Genomic DNA, 22,660 nt, shown 5'->3' on the forward strand with positions numbered 1-22,660 from the left:
AGCCAGTGAAGTCGATGGACATCGTTTCCATCTAATACGTGACAATTACTTGCTTCTGTCACACACAACAGCTTCCTATCATGTTTACACATTCTACTGATTGGATAAGGGGTTTGGGTATGGGCATAATATTAATAAGTATGTCCTTAACGCCTCGTTCGCAAAACTCGTGCTTCCGCAGTAGACATCCGGGAATTTGCACGAAGTCGTACGAGTTCACGCGAACAACATTGTGTGAGACCATACGAAACAGCCAACTCGTAAATTATGTACGACTTTTCATGAGATCGGGTTGATGAGACCCCCCTCCATTCATCCTGGTTAAAAACATTAAAAAATTCTGCATTTCATTGTGTTATTATGTTCATATGCTGTATAAAATGTAATGTTTATTTTGTTTAAAACTAAATCATTGACACATACACACAACCTGTAAAACAGATTAATTCTGATATTTATACTTATGTGACATTTAACAGCCCCAAGGGTCCTAGGTAAGAGGTGCATGCATTGTGTTATTCAGTATGAAACCACGTATTTGCATGAACACAGCATCTTACATGCTGCTCATGTTTTGTAATTTCAGTTTCAGTCACAGTAAAGAACGTTGATTAACAACGCACTCAGAAATCGCTGTCATTACTGGAGTGTAATGTTGTAAATTATATAGGGAACCTTCTAACTTGGTTCATTTAGAAAAATATTAATATCAAAAATGTACAACAGCCCAAACTTCAATTGTTTTATATTTGAAGGAGAAGGGAAAAGTCAAAAATATTTTTTGTGGTAATCAACAATATGTCACAAATGCTGTCAATTAAGCTTAACTTGAATTGATCCCGGAATGTTACTTTAAAAGTTATATAACCAACGCAACAAAAACTGAAGTAAACTTTAAAGTAAAATAAATAAATCTTTGGATTTTTAGAATCAATAGTGGCATTGTTCAAATGAAGATCACAGTTAATTGGAAAATTATATTTTAACCCAGCCTGGTCTGAGACAAGATGGTATTTAACTGAGAATTTCATTAAACCTCCAGAGCTATCAAGGAGCAACATCTGAGCAATACAATTTTCCTCTGGGACACACATCACATACACTCTGAGACACACATAAACTCATAATTTTATAGCTCTTGCTCAATCATTATTAGCAATTCATCATTAATGTGACAAATAATTCTCAGCCAAATTGATCTTGATACCAAAATATCTCAGTAGGAACTGATTCAGGACTTGAATGGCAAGTCAACACATTTATAGGCTCTACTCCCCAGCGCCCAGCTCTCTACAGTTATATTGAACACTCCCTCTGAGGCAATGTCTCTATCTGATACAGTGCTGCCTCACAGTAAAACCACATGCCACAAAAGCACAGCAGGACCAGGACCACAGTCTAACTGAGAACCCACAGACGCTGGTTCTATTTCAGCCAGAGTTCTCCACCCTAACCTTTATGGAGATGGAGACACTGGCATCAGAGTTGGGCTTCCAATCAGAGGCTGAGATGTTTATTTCTTCATTCTGTGCAATGTGTTGGGCAGTGGTGCTGATATACACTGGCAGGTGGCAGAGAAGATAATACACAACACTTATTGGAAAGAGCGAGAAACAGAAAGTAAGAGAAACAGGGATGGAGAGAGCAGGCTTGCTGCCTATCAGAGTTTGCGAAGCTGCAGTGATGTGAAAGAACTTGATTAGATCTAAAGCCCTGCAGTCACAAAGCTAATCAAGAGGAAGGAGCAGTCATACACACACCCACAGAAAGCCTGCAGCTATGTTTCCAGCTGTTGCATTCTGAGTGTTATAAGATCAATGCATATTTATGTGTATTTATTCATATAGCCTCCTAAAATTTCTTGCTAACTGTCTTGGTCAGTGGCGCCTGCAGCTGTACACCTCTACGCATTGTGCGTACCATGAGCGCTCCGACTGACCTGAGAAACATTTACTCTCAGAATATTTCATCAATCACGCAATGTGTCTCTGTCAGCTGTTTAAAAGAACTAGCGATGCCCAATTTGTGAATGAATAATTCTTTAGAGTCAGTTCTTTTCAGTGAATTGACCAAACCGGTCTGCAAAATGGTCTGAATCCATTCATGATTCAGTACAGTTCGTACGGAGCGCTCTCTCACTGAATCATTTGGAGCGGTTTCTCACACAGTAAAACAGTATCGGGATATTTATGAATACAGAGCAAACAGTGCTGGATAAGATGCCATGTCAAGTTAAAAAGAACTTCTTCAACTTATAAAAACACGTCTCGAGACACCTGCGTTGTGCTCAGTTCGTTGTGGTGCGTTTTGCTTTTTTAGCATGAGAACGCATTTGTTCTGAACGGTTACTCAAAGAAATTCTTTAGCCAATAGTTACATGAATGCTACTCTTACTCGAGAAAAGAAAATCTTCTCTCAAAGTCACCAGAATTGAATGCTTTGGTGTTGTTTTTGCAACAAAAAAATCTCCCGGGGGACCATGCCCCCAGACCCCCCTAGATATAAGGTTACTGTAGGCAGATTTCTGTGTGTACCCTCAGATGAAATCCTGTAGGTGCCCATGGTCTTCGTAAATACAACAGAAACACAGACATTATTATAATCGACTTCAGAACATTGTGTGTGTGTTAGTTTGCAACATCTGCTGATAGTAGCTGTCGATTTTTAAAGGAACAGTTAAAACTAAAATGAAAATTTGGTCATCATTTATACATCTTCATGTCATTGCAAAACTGTATGAATTTTTTTGTTGTTTAATGGAACACAAAAGAGGAATGTACTGGCCACTCTTTTTACATATCATAAAATGAGTCATAAATTGTTAAGCTCCAAAATGACAAAATTGCACCATAAAAATTCAATTGAATATAATAAAAAATAATTAAAGTAGTTAAAATGTATTCACTGTCATTATGCACTGAAAATCTTGCCATCTGCTATCTGCTTCCATTCAGATATGGCACCTTCAGATGTGTCGCATGTGGTCTGACATCAACGACATTTGAAACATCAATACAACATGACAAATCTTCACTGACGTCAAACGTGATGTGATGTATCTAATGGATCTATCTGATTTGAGAGCTATTGCAGAGGGCAAGATTTTCAATGAAAATCAACTTAATTTTCAGTTTGTTTGTCACAAAAAGCTATCATATTGGAATATTGCACGAGTCATATGGACTACATTGATGGTGCTTTTTTGTCATTTTAGAGCTCCAGTCCAAGTCCCCTTTCTCTTTCATTGTAAGGAAAATGCTAGAGTGGTCAGTGCATCCTACAAAATGTTCCTGTTGTGTTTCAAGGAGGAAAGAAAGTCATATGGGTTTGGAATGACAAGAGGGATACATTTTCATTTTTGGGTGAACGATTCCTTTAACAGAGGCACTGTGGCCATGCTATTTCAGAAGAGAGCAAATCGTTCTGTTAAATCTTGTAGGTCCCCGGGTGCAGGCCAATGTACCATTACTAAATGTCCTGCTGTATCCTTGGTCCCATCTTTTCTGAGCGCTATATTTTAAATGGCCCTACTGCAGCAGAGCATAGCTCAAAAACTCTACAACAAATGCACAGAAAAAGTAATGTATTAATTCATGAGCATTACAAATTAAAGTCTTAGGAACACTTCATTTAACAATAATCAGTCTGAGCGCTACTTCTCCCTTGCTCACATCTTCATCTCCATCTTCACGGTCCTTCTTTCTTTCTGTTCTTCCAGCTGCATACTTCTCATTAATTATGCATTAATTATGCATATTAATCACAGTCTGATCTCACTGACACCAGACAGCTTCCACATTTCTGAGGCTAATCAGAATACAGTGTCACACTCTTCCCTTCTTCCCTTATACATTAATATCAACACTTTTCCTTACACATTTATATCACTTCAAACCTAAAATCCTAATGTTGGAAAAAAAGTTTTATGTTATTGTCAGAGTTCAGCCACTTATGTTGGTTGTGTTTTTGTTGTCTTTGTGGCTGAGCTAGGACACCCTTGTTTAGTGTTGTGTCTAGTCTATGTGAGAATGCATGGCTCACCCTTCTGGCGTTATCATGCAATTCTCTTGTCTTGTTGGTTATTGGCACAAGTGCATTGTTCTTCTGTCATCCTTATGGCATGAACTCATGTCAGTTGTTTCGTGTTTGTCTCTCGCAACCTCGGGAGGTGGTGGCCGTTCCCGTTGCTGACCACCAGGAGGCGGCAGCCGTTCCCATTGCAGTTTGCCTGCTGCTGCCAGCGTTTCCAGCCACGGAGGCTGTTCCCCTGCTGCTGCCAGCGCTCCCGGCCACGGAGGCCATTTTCCAGTCATGCCAGCGATGAGCCTGTCCTGCTCCCTGTGGCTGTTGACAAGCCTGTCCAGTTCCCTGTGGTCATCAAGTCTTTCCTGTTCCCTGAGGCTGTTGACGAATCTGTCCAGTGCCTGTCGACGAGCCTGTCCAGTTCTCTGAGGCTGTTGATGAGTCTGTTCAATGCCCCACTGTCACTGACAAGCCCGTCCAGTTCCCTGTAGTCGGTCCTGACCTCTCCCAAGTGGCCATTACCCTACCTGCCCTGCCTTTTGTGTCTGTCCAGTCAGCCCTGTTGAAACCTCCTCCCTGGCCGCCAGACTCAGACCCTCTCTTAAAACTTTCCCCTTGGCCACCTGACCCAGACCACTCCGGAGGCGTCTTCCCTGGGTGCTTCATCTGGACCAGGCCTTAGAACTCCCTCCTTGGCCACCAGACTCTGGCCTTGGTCCAGATCCCCCGTCCTGTTTTCCCCCTCCCTCCCACCCTTGGTTGGTCCTGCCGGCTCTGCCCTGGTTTGTCCTGCTGGCTCCTCCGTGGTCTGTTCCGCCGGCACATCCTGTTTTCCCCCTTCCTTCCACCCTTGGTTGGTCCTGACGGCTCTGCCCTGGTTGGTCCTGCTGGCTCCTCCCTGGTCTGTTCCACCGGCTTCATCCTGGTTCCCCGCCCTCCCATCCCTATTTTCTGTCTTTTTTGTTCTGTGTTTGTGCCTGTTCTGTTTGGTCTTGTGTCATGTTTGATGTTTCACTAGAGGGTGGGGAGGTGGGGGAGTTCAGCCACTTATGTTGGTTATGTTTTTGTTGTCTTTGTGGCTGAACTCTGACACCCGTTTAGTGTTGTGTCTAGACTGTGTGAGAATGCATGGCTTGCCCTTCTGGTATTGTCATGCATTCTCTTGCTGAATGTCATCCTTGCGGCATGCACTCGTGTCAATTGTTTCGTGTTTGTCTCTCTCGAAATTGGGCGTGTTTCACGTTGCGCTCGCTTAGTGCATCCAGGTCACGATCCGTTGTCATGTTGTGCTGGGGTTCGGCGCTTCGGTCTTTGTGACTGTTTCACTGGCTATCCCTCGCAAAAATGCATCTGAGTCTGGTGATATGCACTCGTGACATTCAGGTGTTTGTGTCAGTGAGAGCACGTGGCTTTTAGTTTCTGTATTGCCATAAGTCTCTCAATCTTGCATCACACCCCGCCTCCTTTTCTCCTCATTATCAGTTTATTGGTTTCACTTGTCCCTGAAAACCTGTTTCTTTTCTCTCTCTATATTAGCTCCTCGTGTATGCTGTCCTGTGCTAGACTGTTTCACTTCATTCGTTACTCCTGTCATCGTGTGCTCGTGTTTGCTGTCTGTATTTCCTGTCAGTTCTGTAATTCTTGTGTTTATTCGAGTTTGGTTTTGTTTTGTTTTTTCTCCACCGAGAGAGTTTTCTGTTTTTATTTAATAAATGCTGATTGTTATCTATCTGCGCTTGGGTCCTTCCTTCAAACACCCCATTCCTTGACAGATATTTGATGTTTTTTTCAGCAAAAAATGTAAGATGGGCAATGCAGATTAGTATATGTTCTAACCACTGTTCAATACTTGAGCCAACACAAACAATTCTCACTTATTCCCAGGTGCTGGTTACACTGAATTTGTGTAGTACAGAGTTTTATCAAGACATTTTACCTGAGGTAAATAGCTCTGCATGAGATGGGCAAAATTGTTCCTGTGACCATGTGATGATCACTTTAAAACATTGTTGAGAAAACTCTAAAAGGACAAAGCTATTTGAGACATCCCTCCTCCCGTTCAACAGACTCATCCAAATGCTTTGTTGATTTCAGGAGTAAATGAGTTTGTGCCACTCCAGGCAGTCTTCAGTGCACCAATATACCATTCCAGCATTAGCGAGACTTTAATAATGGCATTTAAAGAGGGCCATCGAGGGGGTGTGCTGAATGTAATGTGTAGGCCTGTCGGCATACGCAGCATGTACAGGCATCGATCAAAACACTCACCGACTCTCTTCTGAGTCAGAAACTGAAAAATAGATTCGCTGTAAGTCAAAGATGCAGCTTGACCCAAAGCTCATGTAACCCCTCCAACACAGACACACCAGAGCCTTCACTTTAACTTAGCTCAAACCGAACTAATTCAGCTACATGCTGTCTCAGTGTAAGCTGCATTAACAGTGTTATTAAATTAATCGGCTCTTCACAGGGTAAAACAGCAGCTCAGTCTTTTTCAGGTTATGTGCTTGTAATTGAGGTAACTGGGACAATGACTATGGTGGTTACTCTAAGCAGGGCCGTAAGCACCATAGACATTGAGAGGAAATGTTTCCCCCAATATTCAGATTCCAGTGGATTCTTCCAAAGATTGTCACTGATTCTTAAAGAAATATTCTGGGTTCAATACAAGTAAAGCTCAATTGACAACATTTGTGGCATAATGTTGATTACCACGAAAATGTATTTTGACTTGCCCCTCCTTTTCTTTAAAAAATGCAAAAATCTGGTTTACAGCAAGGCACTTACAATGGAAGTGAATGGGGGCCAATTTTATGTTTAGCCACAAGAAATAAACAATATGCATGTAAACATGACTTTAGTGTCATAAATCACTTACTAACCTTTTCTGTGTAAAGCTGGATCCAATTTTACAACTTTGTTGCCATGACGACCCTAAAATGACTGTAAAAGCTATGATTTAAACAACTTTACAGCTCAAATAATAACAGAAGAATTAATGTAAGTGCTTTTATAAAATTCTAAGCTTTACATTTCTGCCTTTAAACCCTACAAAAAAATTGCCCACATTCACTTACATTGTAAGTGTCTCACTGTAACATCGATTTTTGCTTTCTTTAAGAAAAGGAGGGACGAGTCGAAATAAATTTTTGTGGTAATCAGCATTATGCAACAAATGCTGTCGATTGACCTTAACTTGTATTGAACCCGGAATATTTCTTTAAATCAGTAAGCCTCACATCAAGCCAATAACTGATCTAGATGGCTTTTATCTAGACATACCTGCATAGATAAATTATGAGAGCAACTGATAAAAAGTATGTCAATAAACATGATTACCCTTTAAAAAAAGAACTGTGACAGGACCATGATACAGTGATGGTAACATATGGTATTATCCAGCGTCAGAAATGCACTTTTCCATTTAGGGGCGATATTTCCCTTCTGAAATTGCATTTTTTACCTTTATAAGAAAATAAATTCTAACTTATTGTGACGGCAACACATTCCGGGTTAGCTTTTTTCTCATTCATGTATTTCCAATTTTTTTGGGCTATTAAGTTAAGATACATTAATAATATAATGCAACCACACAGGAGGAGAAGTTAGCATATCTCCAGATTTGGAATGATGAGCATATTAAACAAAAATCCTTCTTGCCAACTGAAAAAAAACATAGGTAAAAATAAACATTTTACACAGTGTTAAACGAGAGGTTATTTTTCATCAATAAAAGTGGCTAGTGTGCTGTGCAAGTATTATTTATACAAAAACTTGAGTATTATTTAACAATATTATTTTATAACATGTCCAGATATTATATGATTATTATTATTAGTCTTGTAACATTTGGCTCCATTTTGTGATTTCTGACCTGATTAACTTACTGAATAGACTGCAATGTATGTATTTGTAACTAGGGCTGGGCGATACATCGAATACCTACGAAATAATCACGATGATTTTGCTGACTATGTTAAATTCAACAATATCATGAATATTGCGATGATTTAATGAGCCTTTTATTTGGCCATTAAGTTTCATAGAGTGTATCACCAGTATACTAATTTCACGATCCTTCAGGGCTGTATAATCAAATAAAAAAAATCAAAATGGAGATATGATCATATGAGATTAATTAACTGCCAAAGGCTGTGATTAAAGGCAGATAAACATGGTCCGTGTGCACTTCAGAATGAACTGGCAATACGCTGATCTGTGTGCACGCACGGGGATGGTGGGGGCTCGTGTTTTTAGCGCAGTTTACCTGCATGGTGAAGTACTGCTGGTTCAAGCATTCGTGCAATTCCAAAACATTAGTGCTATTAAACGCTGTTAAGTTATTATACAAATCTACAAACGTGGAACAGTAAAGGAGAGTTTAACAGCGGTTCACAAGATGCAAAACTCATAACTGTCAAACAAACACGGCCCTTTCTGTATCATAATAAAAGCCCCTGGTGAAGGTGAAAAAAACAAGACCGCATGCAGTGTCAAAATAAAACCCCCAGTTTAGAGTGAAATAATCAGGACAGAAATATAATAATTTATTTTTAACCAATCTTATCCTGAAAATAACAATAATCCAGTATTCTATTATAATAATAAACTCGACTGGGTTCTACTTTAATAATTTAGTACTATGCATTATTCATCGGTTTTCCAAAAAAATAAGTGTAGTTTTTTCACGCCTTGTTCATTCACAAAGAAAAATTTTTAGTAAAACTATATGAAGGTAAATAAGATTTTTATTAATCTTCCATACATGATTGTATGTTAAATATAAGTATAAACGTGCAAATAATTGAAAATGATGACATTTTACTCTCCCTTGTTCTCACGTTTATGTGTTTTGTTCTTGTTTTCATGTATTTTATTTTAAAGTTTAGTTCCTGTTCAGGTCATGTGGTGTCATGTCATGTCATGTGAATTCCTGTTCCCTCATGTGATCTTGTCATGTGTTTCCCCTGTTCATGTGTCTTGTTTTCATTGGTTCATTGTTTGATTACTTTGTTATTAGTGTTGTCTTTTCATTGGTTAAAGTTCGTTTAGTCTTGTTATCTTGTTTATAGTTTAGTCTTGTGATTTGTTGTCTTGTTTACCTGTTACCCATGTCCTTGTATTTAAGCCCACATGTTTGCCATTGTTGTTTGTCAAGTATTGTTAATGTAACGTTGTTTCCAAGTCAAGTCAAGTCAAGTCAAGTCGTTCATGTTTATGTTTTGTTTTGTTCACGTTTATAGTTAGGGTTTCTGGTTATTACGATTGGAAATAAACTGCACTTGGGTTTCTCACTTCATCATTGTCTTTGTCTGCCTGTCATTGCCTGCTGAGCTTCGTTACAGAATACCTGACCAACACAAGATGAACCCAGCAGTTCAGCTCCTTTGTCTACGCCAGGGGAGTTGTCCCCTGGAGGATCATGTGGAGGAATTCTGCACTCTGGCCTGCAGGGTGGATTTTAATGAGGTGGTCCTCAAGGACTGTTTCCGTTTTGGGCTGAATGAGCCGGTTTCCTCTCTGATGCCTGACGGTCGGTGTGCCAACGGCCTTGCTCGGTATATCGACCTTGCCCTACTGATGGGTGGTTCACCATTCACTGTAGGGGAGAGGGCCAACAAGCCAGCGCCCACGCCTGCCACGGCCAACGAGCCAGCGCCCACGCCTGCCACAGCCAACGAGCTGGAAGCCTCGTCCATCCCAGAGCCAGCATTGCCAACTTCGGCCATCCAGAGGAGGAGAAGAATGGCTTCTGTTTGCAAGTCTCTGCCCATGTTCACGACTACAGAGTCGTTATGTCGCCTGCCATGGCCAACAAGTCATCATCCATGCCTTCCATGGCCAAGTCAGGATCCTGACATACCATGTTTCCATGTCATGCCATGTAGCCTTAATTTAAAGTTTAGTTCCTGTTCAGGTCATGTGGTGTCATGTGAATTCCTGTTCCCTCATGATTTGTCATGTGTTTCCCCTGTTCATGTGTCTTGTTTTCACCGGTTCATTGTTTGATTACTTTGTTATTAGTCTTGTCTTTTCATTGGTTAAATTCATTTAGTCTTATCTTGTTTATAGTTTAGTCTTGTGATTGGTTGTCTTGTTTACCTGTTACCCATGTCCTTGTATTTAAGCCCTCATGTTTGCCATTGTTGTTTCCATGTCAAGTTGTTTGTTTTGTTCACATTTATAGTGTTGGGCTTCATGAATTCAGGTAGAAGACAAAGGCAGGCCTAACACAGTCGTAAAACCTAACTCAGGCCCCCACATAACAAGTCATAAATCTTACTGACAAAAACTGCACCAAAATCAAACAAAGGGAGTCCAAAACAGACTACAAATCCCATGAAGCCTTGCTCACTAAAGGATCAAACTCTCAACTCCTATTGGATGAGGCACACAACAGAACGTCCCTCAACCATGACATCATCAGGAGTAGAAATACCTCTGAAATGCTTCCGGGATTTGCTTCCAGCAACTTTGCTCGCCGTGTGTAGACGCAGCTCATCGCTGCTCTCAGGTGCAGCCTCGTGGCACAAGGAAGTAACATCCGACTTGAAACTGTGGCCATACAATCTCCATCTCGCTGGACGAGTTGAGATTACTCTGTGTTCCATCGAACACTCTAACGGATCCGAAGGAGACCGCCGAGCAATCCGCATCTTCATCCATTTGCCTGCAGAAGTGAAGAGATAAAAGATTTCTCTTCCATCTTCAATCAAGTCGACGTCACTGATTTCTCCACCAGCCCGCCGAGAATCAGCAGCCTTATCGCCCGCCGACAGAGCGAGGAAATGGCCTCCCGTCATCACCCGAGCCTCGAGGAACCGAGTCTGAGTTAAAGGATGGATGAACACACATTCTGCATCCTCATGCGATTCAAGTTAGAGGTTTACGTCTGGGCAGAGATAGAGTATTATAGTGTGTTATTCTTGTGTTTCAAGGTTTTTGCTTGTACAGTTTACGGACCGCCATGTCCGCTCATTATTAATACTCAGGGTATTAATTATCACGAATTTGATTTGCTGTATTGTGGTCCAACCACATTGGACTGTTGTGCATTTTCGCCATCGCGGGTGAGACCGGCAAACTGAGTTTATCCATTAAAGAATCAAAGAATGCGGGACTGTTTACGAGCCGTCCACCACGTCTCTGAGTGATAAACTAACAGCTGCTTTCTCTCCCACGATCGTGAAATCGGCTTTGGGGCCGTCACTTAATTCTCTCTCTCTCTCTCTCGTACTAACCACACACACACGCGACCCCTCACAAACATTCTGGCACACATTTTTGGCTAGTAGATAGCTTCGTGATAAAGCTCAGCTTTGTCACTAAGCTACCATTGACTGGTTTCTCTCCGCCCACATTCGCGGTCATATTCCCTGGCCGGAAGTCTCGCGTGACATATTCTCCATGAGAGTCACGTCCGCCATTTTGTGCGTGTCCCTCCTTACACACACACACACACACACACACACACACACACACTCACACACACACCCTCATGTGTTATAGGATTATTTTGATTTCCATATCTAATCATCTCACTGTTTAGTTTGTAGTTGTATGTCAGAAGTTTATTGACTGCATTGTATTAATTATTAATTTATATTACTGCATAAATAAACTGTTATATTACAAAGAGAAGTGTTTGGTTTGTTTTGCATACACCTGTGTCATGCTGACGGGATGTCAGTGCTCGGATTCAAGCCTTCATTCATTGTTTTTTTCCTGAAAATCGATATTCTTCGGATGTCGATTTTTCTAAGAAAACAATCTAATAATGAGACTGTAATACTATCTGGTTATTAGTCCCTGACTCCAGGGTGGTGCCCCATCAATGTTAATCCTTATTAATATTCTATTGATTTTTGATCATTTATAATTATCTTTGATGATTTTTGAATTTGAATGATCAATAAGCTAGCGTTAATTTTAATTAATGTTTCATCAATGTTAACAATTAACGATTATCTTTGAAAATTGTTGATTTAAAGGATTAGAAAAAGCTAACATTGATTCTCATCAATGTTCTATTGATTTTAATAATTTATAATTATCTTTGATAATTATTAATTATTGCTGATAACCAAACCCGCTCCTAAACGTAGCGCACTACATTTACTGGAGCCCCATATGAGGTTTTAATGAGTTAGATTCAATTAATTAATTAAAATATTAATTAATAACTAAAGAAATAATTATTAATTATTTCTGATAGTAACACTGATCTAAACAACCAGTAAAGCCCTACAATAGTTAGGGTTTCTGGTTATCACGATTGGAAATAAACTGCACTTGGGTTTCTCACTTCATCATAGTCTGCCTGTCATTGCCTGCTGAGTTCGTTACACTTGTGTTAATTTATTGAAAAACTGTGGGGAAACATGCCTTCATTTTTAAATAGATTTTTATTGAATGCCTTTGAAATATGAAATCTAAATGGCTACAGTGGCTTTTTAGATTAAATTATGGTTCCTCTGATTAAAACAAAAAGCAAAAAAAAAAAAAAAAAAAACACTTTTGCTATTTCAGAGCAAAAACATAATTACTGAGATATATATATATATATAGAATATCTTCAATTTGCTGAAAAATATCGAGATATCAGTTCTGAAGCCATATCGCCCAGCCCTATTTGTAACTAGAACATACTATTAAGAACTATATCAGATGTTATAATTAAACATTTTTTTGCCCCCATATTTTAATTTTTGCACCAAGTCCCAATAAATTTCTGACCCTGGTGATACCATGGTACTTTGATATTTACTATGGTACTGAAATTATATGTATATGGTACTACAAGGTTTTTCAAAGAATATAATGGTAGTACAATGGCACAATTTCCAAAAAACATGGTAGTACCGTGAATTATTATTATTAATTCTTTTTTTTTTTTTTTTTTTTTTTTTACGTTTACTGCAATTAAACATTAAAATGTGCAACAAGTCAGATTCAAAATGAGGACAAATATTAGTTCTCTACTGTATTCCTGATTGGCCTTCTGTTCTAAACATGTTTAGTCTCTCAGCTGTTTCTCACAGTTGCTCACACTGAGGCACAGACAACAAGAAACTGGATCATTCCAGTACACACAAACATTTGCTGCCGAAGGTCCATAACTTTTCTTGCTCTGTTGTTAACCAACAAAAAAGTTTCAGACAAGGCTGTAAGTAAACTTAGTAAACTTTCTATGAATATTTTAGCTATTAGTATAGTTCACATTTCAAACTTTCATGTGAAATCATGTAACACTTGACATACAGAAGCCTTCCGAAGAAGAGCTTAATGCATGCCATGTAGTTTAACAGACAACAGCATTGCATTACTGGCCATAGAAACAGAGCTGCGCACAAAGATGGTAACAATCAATAGATTCAATCAATTTTTTTTTTTATTTTTTTTTCTTGAACAGGTAATTTTGAGTAGAAAATGAACTTCAGACTGCACAAAACAATAAGTTACCAAACATCTCATCAAAATTAATAATTAAAAGGGTGTGAATAAACGTGCAAACAGTGAAAACGTGGACAGTAATTATTCAAGCCTGTGCATGCTGGGAACACCAGCTACAAAAAATGTTAAGTAAAATGTACTCAAATTAGCTAATAAATATGACAAGGTCCTTTAGGACTGATACAATCATGACAACAATCATGAATAATATTTAGCCTACTTGTAAGAGGAATACTTCTTACATATTTTGAGTACAAAGTTCCACTTAAACTATTCAATGTAGAAATAACTGTATCTTTTCTGCTATATTTACTTAACCACAAATATTATTTTTTCAGTGTATGACCCTGGTTCCAAGTGAACCATGTCATTGTCAACCATCTGAATGTTTTAAAAGAAACTCTTACATTTACATGATCTGCTGCCTTCATAATCTTGGTTTTCAAAACAACCTTTAAATCACAGATCTGTGAATCATTATCCTACTGGGACACACGCTCGAATCCTGTGATGCAACCTCGATAACACTGCACGATTTGTTATTGTGATGACGAATCTGGACATGCCGCCCACGCCCACGAGAGCAGAGAAGATGCGTAATTGCCCCCTCCGCCTCCGCGCGAGGTGCATTTTCATCAAAGATGCTGCCTCTCTTCATCATCTATGCATGAGGATGCCTCATTTGCATTACCTTTACATTATATTCACATAAACTGCCCTTAAAACATATCAAATTTTAATCAGTAGCGAATGTAGGCCTATATTGCAGAATGTGATGATTACGGTCAGGATTCCCATTGTTTTTAGTGTATGTAGGCAACTCTTGATTCTGAGTTAAAAAAATAATTTCTTTACCATAAATTTTATCACGCTTTTAAAGAGTAGATTAAAAAAAAAAAAAAAAAAAAATCGTCTGTTGGCCTATTTGGTCATCATTGACATCAGACACCTGTTCGCTCCTGCGCTTGGAATAAAACCATCATTAAAGAATTAAAATATGGATTGTTTCAGCAATTGCAGCTAAATCGTAAAATATCCGATGTTTTTTTTTTTTTTTTTTTTTAAATTATTAAAATGTAAGACATGTTGCCTTGCCTGTTCTTTCTTTATCTCCCCTTCGCTATTAGTAATTGGTTTATGGGGTTTGCAGTTAGGGAGCAAAGCGCATCACGTACCTTTCATCCAGTCTACAACTTGACTGGGGCTCCATTTACTAACAGGTTCCATGACGAGAGCCATCGTCGAACTTTCTGTAGTTCCCCCCTTACCAAGCGTGCAAGGGGTTGAAGATTTGGTTTAGCGCAGCCCTGGGGAGCTCAGATCGGTGGTCTCGCGTTAAGCGCCTAGATTTGGCCCCCGGTTACGCGATTTCATCCCATCCAGCATCGCGTCGCACCAAAGGACATCCACCACCACATTCCCTAATACACACACACACACACACACACACACACACCAGGAATTCGCGTCCCAATCCTTTACTCCAGCAGACTCATTCGTTTCTCATTTGCAACACCCATGTCTCTATTGGCAGACCTCTTTACTAAACCCGGTCCCCGTTTCAGTTCAGATCCTGGCATACTGTGCCATTCAGCCTTCACCGGGTACCCAATAGTTGCGTCTTGCCTCCCACCATCTGCAGTCTTTCCTGTCTCCTCTACCTTCTGATTCTCCTCTTCTGAGGTCTGTGCCTTTCAGAGGTGGACTTAGCGGGTATATGGAGTACGACAGAGAGAAATGAGCGGTGTGCCCACGGGGACTAAAGTGAACGTCGTTTCCAAAAGCAGCGGCGAGCGTTGACTCAATTGGGCGCGCGCCCCTCCTGTGGGTGGCGCAGCAAAGTGAATTTGACTCCCCGCGCTTGGTTTATTTCCCACGAGGATAAAAGGCTTTCGCCCATATTCATTTTAATGAGGGCAAGCAAGTTCGCCCTGCTTCAGAAAGTCTGTAAAAGTGTCTGGAATATGTAATGATGTTTGCAGAGGAACTATATTTACATGAGACTTGAGAAAATGTATAGGCTGGTTAATGACCTGGTCTACACCAAAATTCTGAAGGACTATGTTGATATAAACCATAGGCCTACTTGTGACATATAGCTTAAAGATTCATGCATAACTAACTAGATTAAAAATAAAAAATAGATAGATAGATAGATAGATAGATAGATAGATAGATAGATAGATAGATAGATAGATAGATAGATAGACAGATTGATTGATTGATTGATTGATTGATTGATTGATTGATTGGTTGATTGATTGATTGATTGATTGATTGATTGATTGATTCCGTCTGGCCGCAGATAGAATCTGCCAACATGTAGGACAAATAGACTAAAAAACTCTTTTGTCCCAGCTGTCATTGGTTTATTAAATAATTCAACTTGATTCTTATGTTGTAATTAATGTTTATTGGTCTTGTAATTATTATTATATATTTTTTCTTTCCCTGTTGCATTTATTGTCTATTTATTATTGTCCGTCTGATAGACAGATAGATAGACAGACAGACAGACAGACAGACAGACATACAGATAGACAGATAGACAGACAGATAGATAGATAGATAGATAGATAGATAGATAGATAGATAGATAGATAGATCAGACATTTAGTTATAATAGGTTTAAATAGTAGATCAGTGGGCTGGCTTTTTCAAGCCAAACTAATAATGCAGTAGATAAAGGAACTGCACTTTGTTTTCATATATGAAAATCATGATGGAGCATTGAAGAACTGCTCAACATCATCACATAATGTTTAAATAACCACTACAGCATCTATAATTCCAGCCGTGGCTTGTGCATTTTAAGTCTAGGCCTTCAGTGTAATACATGCCATTAAGAAAATACAGTTTCACAATGAATAAGACACGGTATGCTTATCATACATTATGTGGCAGTCAACTAATAATACCAACTGACATTTTAAAAACACGTCCACGCACGAAAGCCAGAACCAAGGAGGTTTAATACTAAGAAAAATCTCTCTAATAATATTTGCGATTTAAATTTTGCTTGCAATAAATTTTGTTTCATCAGCGTACACGGTTACTTTTCAAAACTTGATCCAACACTGAATGCTCAAGCAGCCTAATTTACACTTAGAAAACTCCTGATGTTGCTAACACTGCAAAAAGCACTTACCAATTTATTGAAGTGAAAATCAGTCCTCCTTTCCTGTTTAATTCATCAATCGCACAATCATGCAGAACATCTTAGGTTTTGAATCCATAAGGATCTCTTTCTCAACAGCAATAACAGCCGAGCACTTACAACACTAAGCCTATAACTCTGATTTTTCAGGTAAACTGACTCAAGGATTCCAAAAAGGGTTAAATGACAAAAACTGATCTGTGAAAAAAATTCTCAAATCAAGATGGTCTATTTAAGCTTAGTGTGACCCGTATAGTTGGTCATTTTGTAGAATTATAAGAAGATTATAGGTTTTATGGCTTAGTTTATTAATGATTAAAAATGTCAATATGCATGAAACCATCAAACTGAGTAAAATCAATCTATGAAAGTTTTCACAAATCCAGTTTTGTGTGAAACTAGTGTTTTTCTATCATAATTATCATGTTTCAAGAATGTGACTTCTTAAAGCCTATAACACAGATTTTTCAAATAAACTGTTGACTCCAGAACTCAAAAAAGGGTTAAGAGACAAAAACTGATCTGTGAAAAAATTCGCAAATCATGAATGTCAATTTTAACCTACTATGACACATCTAGATTGTCAGTTTTTAGAGTTTTAGGACTTTAGTACTTTTATGGCATATATCCTTAATTTTTCAAAATACAATATGCATGAAGCCATTAAAATGACTAAAATCAATCTGTTAAAGGTTTTTTGAGCCTACTGTGACCCGTGAAGATGGTCAGTTTTTAGAATTATAAACTGATTTCCTATTACTCAAGGCAATGTGGGTAGAGCAGTAAGACACAATCAAACGTGACCAAATGTGATTGTGAAAGTTTTCACAAATCAGGCTCTATCTAAAACAAGTAAATTTGCATGAACCCAGACTGCATGTTTGCTGGAAATGTGAAAGTGAACAGTGAAAAGTGAAGAGCGCTTATTTGTCTCCGTACTGACTCATGGACTTAAAAAGGGTTGACAGGAAAACAAACTGCTGTGAACAAATTCACAAATCAGACTGGTCAAGATGAGAGTGGTTTCAGTCTTCTAGGTGTTCAACTTTTGGAGCTATTTGTATTAGAAAATTAAGAGTTGTAAAATTTAAACAACCGATTGCAGAGTGGAGGATGATGTCATCTGAATTCATAAATCATGAAGAATAACATACAACATTATTTACATGTCTACAATGGCGCCTAGCGGGTTTATAGCCAATCAAAGTCTGAATTTCAAACCACAAACTATCTTTACAGCGGTAACCACAAACATGAGTGAATTACATAGACCAGGGGTTTTCAATCTTTTCTGAGAAATGCATGCCAACACCCAGACAATTTAAACATACAAGTAAGGTTATGCATGCTAAACGCATCCCGATACATAAAATACACAGTATAACTTAAGCTTACTCTATCAGCATGCCAATCCGTGGTTCCATACCCGACACAGCTACTAAAGTTTCAAATTATCCTCCACTGTCAATATACGTGACTGGTACTTGCTTTTGATGTGAGTGGCATGGAAAACGTGGCTTCACACTGTGGTTTGGCTGGTCGTTGTTAGTTCAGACTGATCTCACAGTAAAATCGGTGGGTTGAAATTTTTTTCAGCTAAAATCGGTCTGTGTTTACCAAAATTCAAAACACTGTCCACAGGAACTTTCAGGAACTTTCTGAAACAACATGCCGACTTTCCATGTGATCATGTTGGTTTGTTTTTTTCAACCTGGAAGTCAATTGGCTTGTAGACTGAGATTTCTTTTACTCTAGTCATTGTATCACATTGCTGACATCACTTCCTGTTCCTGTTCCTGTTGCTGATGGCATGCTGCACGAGTGTTTGTAGCTTGCTAGCCTGCTTAGCATTGCTTATTCTTGTTCTGATATGTTCATCGTTTTATCCTTTGCCATTTCACCGCGTGCTTCGGGTTTTTCTGCTTTTCTACTGTTTCATCTGTGTGTATTATACCGTGCACACACGTTTCTCTCGTTTTTTTCTTTCTTTTTTCTGCTTGTCTACATCTCGCATCTCGACTACGTGCATTCGTTTTCTCCACTGTGTTTTACATTAATTATTGCATCAATCTCAAACATCTGCTGATTAGGAACCACATCGATCTCAAACCCTTGCTGCTCAATAACAACCATAACAACAACAACAACAAACAATTGCGGTAAGTCATGCTTCCTGCTTTGCATGCCACATGTTTACTAAAGCTTCTTCCATCAGCAGTGAGGGATTCACATGTGATAAATGTAAGGAATTAGTCAGGCTGATGGAGAAGGTTAATGAGCTAGGGGCACGCATCCGAACACTAGTGGAGGTCAGTGAGAAAGAGAAGCCGCTAGATACTGTTTCAGATGCGGGTAGAACAGCGAGCAACACACACACTTTGGTTCTGGCTCTAGAGCCCCCACAGCACGGCGTTTGGGTGACATCTCGGTGGCATACTCGCTCAGCAAAGCGACACCACTCTCCCGTTCCTGTTAGGGTTTCCAATCATTTCTCCCAACTCAGTGATGCACCCACTGAGAATCGTGTTGAAAGAACCCTAATAACTGGTGATTCTATTGTAAGGAACGTGGAAATAGAGACTCCAGCCACCATTGTTAAATGCATTTCGGGGGCTTGGGCGTCTGACATCAGATCAAATTTACAAGTACTGACTAATGCTAAATGCAGATTTTCTAAAATTGTTATTCATGTCGGCACTAATGATGTCCGGCTTCGCCAGTCGGAGATCACTAGAGATAATGTTAAAGAGGTGTGTGAACTTGTAAAAACGATGTCAGACACTGTAGTATGCTCAGGCCCCCTTCCTACTCGTCGTGGTGATGAGGTTTATAGTAGACTAGTGTCACTGAACGGCTGGATGTCTGAGTGGTGTCTGGAGAATAGAATAGGATATATAGACAATTGGAAGAGTTTTTGGGGTAGACCTGACCTGCTAAAGAGAGACGGACACCATCCCTCAAGGGAAGGTGCTACTCTCCTCTCTAGTAATTTGGCTCATAGTCTTAATAATGATAATATTTGACTAACTGGGGCCTAGGTCAGGAAGCAGACAAACTGGTTAATCTGAACATCTGCTAGCTGCCTTGAGATATCACATAGGTCACATAAACTACAACACACATAGAGACTGTATAACCTAGATATAGAGACTGTGTCTGTTCCCCAAACTATCAAACACAAAACTCTCATTAAATCAATTAGAAAAAAATGTATTAAGGTAAAAATTGAAAAATCAATAAATAATTGAAGATAAACATCATATAAAGTTAGGGGTACTAAACATTAGATCTCTTTCTACCAAGGCACTAATTGTAAATGAAATTATTACAGATCATAGTTTGGATGCGCTCTGTTTGACTGAAATCTGGCTTAAACCAGATGAATATATTAGTTTAAATGAATCTACTCCCCCAGGTTATTGTTATAAACATGAGCCTCATCTGAAGGGTCGAGGAGGAGGTGTTGCTACAATTTACAATTAAGTTTTTGGTGTTACTCAGAGGACAGGATATAAGACTTTTGAACTAATAATGCTTAATATGACACCGTCAGATATAAATAAAAAATCTCTGTTGTTGCTCTTGCTACAGTATATAGATCACCTGGGCCTTACTCTGGTTTCCTTGGTGAATTTGCTCATTTTCTATCTGATCTAGTAGTTAATGTAGATAGAGCTTTAATTGTTGGTGACTTCAACATTCACACAGATAATGAAAATGACACATTGGAATTAGCATTTATTGATATTCTCAACTCTCTTGGAATCAGACAAAATGTGACAGGACCAACTCATTGCCATAATCATACGCTAGATTTAAGTCTGTAATATGGAGTTGATGTTGATACTATATAAATTCTACCACAGAGCGATGACATCTCAGATCATTACCTCATCTCTTGTTTGTTGTGATCAGCTAATGTCACTCAGTCTACACCATGCTATCATTCAGGTAGAACTATTCTTTCAACCACTTAAGATAGCTTCACTAATAATCTTCCAGAATTGTCTCACATACTCATTAAGCCAAAAAGCCTAGAAGAACTTGGTGAAATAACAGAAAATATAAATACAGTCTTCTCTAGCACTCATGATAGTGTTGCCCCCCTTCGATAAAGAAAATTAAAGAAAAAAGCCTCGCACCATGGTACAGTGATCACACTCATGCTCTAAAGAGAGCAGCTTGGAAAATGGAGCGCAAGTGGAATAATACAAAATTTGAGATATTGCACGGTGCATGGAAGGATAGTGTCTGTAGCTACAGCTACCAAGTCAGCATATTTTAGCAAACTCATAGACAGGGTTGGGGAGTAACGAAATACATGTAACGGGAATACGTATTTAAAATACAAAATATAAGTAACTGTATTCCACTACAGTTACAATTTAAATCATTGGTATTTAGAATACAGTTACATTCAAAAAGTATTTTGATGACTGAAGTGATTACTTTGCATTTTATTGTCATTTGTTTCATTTAATATTTAGTCCTTTCTGATGGAAAAATGTATACATATAAATGATGTGATCCAAAGTGCATTTGAACAGCGGTGAAACACTTTCTTATGATGTGTTACATTCATACGAGCAGACAGAGAAGTAAGTTTGAAGTAAGTTTGGAGCACAAGAAATAGAAATAAACCTTGTGTAAATTGTCAGCTTTATGCTAAGCTAAAATGCTATTTCAAGCACGATCACATTTTTTTTATCAAGAAAATTCACGTTGGATCATAATTAATTTTTTTCTAGTAAGATCTTTGATATTAGGGCAAAAATCGTATTCTTGATAATAATTTTTGTATTGTTTTCCTGTAAAAATATGTAAAAAAAATCCTTAAAACAAGATCAATTTTATTTATCTTGTTTTAGAAACAACACTGCATAAGATATATAGGTTTTTCAGAGAATGTATTTTTAACATGTGTATTTTGTCTTATTGTACTGGCAGAGTTTTTTTAGTCAAAACAAGTGAAAAAAATCTACTAGTGCTGAAGAAGTAATCCAAAGTATTTAGAATACGTTACTGACCTTGAGTAATCTAACGAAATACGTTACAAATTACATTTTACAGCATGTATTCTGTAATCTGTAGTGGAATACATTTCAAAAGTAACCCTCCCAACCCTGCTCATAAAAATAACCACAACAATCCTAGGTGTTTATTCAGTAATGTGGCTAAATTGGTTAGGAGTAAAGCATCGACTGAACCAGATATTCCGTCGCAGCACAATAGTAATGACTTCATGAATTTCTTCACTGATAAAATTTAAATAATCAAAAATAAAATTGGAAATATGCAATCAACTGTTACAGCACCCCAGAAAACAGTGTCTCATAAATTTCAATTCTTCGCTGTCATAGGTCTTGAAGAGCTAACAAAACTTATAAAAAAATCAAAAGCCACATCATGTATGTTAGAACCAATACCAACTAAGCTCTTAAAAGAGGTATTCCCAGGAATCTCAGAACCTCTTCTTAATATTATTAACTCCTCGCATTGTTCAGGATGCAGACACTCTCACTCAGTTTAAATCTAGACTAAAGACTCATCTATTTAGCCAGGCATATACCTAATTTATCCTTCAACTCACAATTAGGCTGCTTTAGTTAGGTCTGCCAGAACCAGAAACATCCATCATGATCTATATCTCTGCATAAAATTGAATGGTATCTACGCTAATATTATTCTATTTGTTTCCATGTCTCATATCCCGAGGTTACAAGAGCCTGCCAGATCCAGCTCCATTTCTGCTTGGTGTCGGACTCCACTGCTACATGTCGCTGAGAGATGACGACAAACTACAGCCAGTGCTAGCCAGACATCACTTCAGTTTTTTTACTTCAGAGGATGAACTGATGCCAACTCCAACTATAAGACATTGGATACTTCAATTGCCACTGCCTGAACATTGGACTTAGGATGGACCACACCGAACCTCACCGAAATGACCTGCAGGTTGAACTGCGATGCACCTCATAATTTATCTCTGCCTGCATCACCTTTGTCTATTGATGGACTACACTCTTG

General features: G+C 38.6%; 1 protein-coding gene across 12 annotated transcripts in view; it reads right to left on the minus strand.

Moving 5' to 3' along the window:
• Positions 1–15,224, minus strand: part of LOC127434400 (connector enhancer of kinase suppressor of ras 2-like) — a 129,427-nt gene extending 114,203 nt beyond the window's left edge. For all 12 annotated transcript variants that reach the window (XM_051687122.1, XM_051687121.1, XM_051687120.1 and 9 more), the window contains exon 1: positions 14,652–15,224. In XM_051687122.1, the coding sequence (XP_051543082.1) occupies positions 14,652–14,715 (64 nt within the window). In that variant the 5' untranslated portion in view covers positions 14,716–15,224. The remainder of the gene's footprint in view (positions 1–14,651) is intronic.
• Between the last annotated feature and the right edge of the window lie 7,436 nt (positions 15,225–22,660).

The sequence above is a fragment of the Myxocyprinus asiaticus genome, chromosome 44 (assembly GCF_019703515.2).
Source record: "Myxocyprinus asiaticus isolate MX2 ecotype Aquarium Trade chromosome 44, UBuf_Myxa_2, whole genome shotgun sequence".
Lineage (NCBI taxonomy): Eukaryota > Metazoa > Chordata > Actinopteri > Cypriniformes > Catostomidae > Myxocyprinus > Myxocyprinus asiaticus.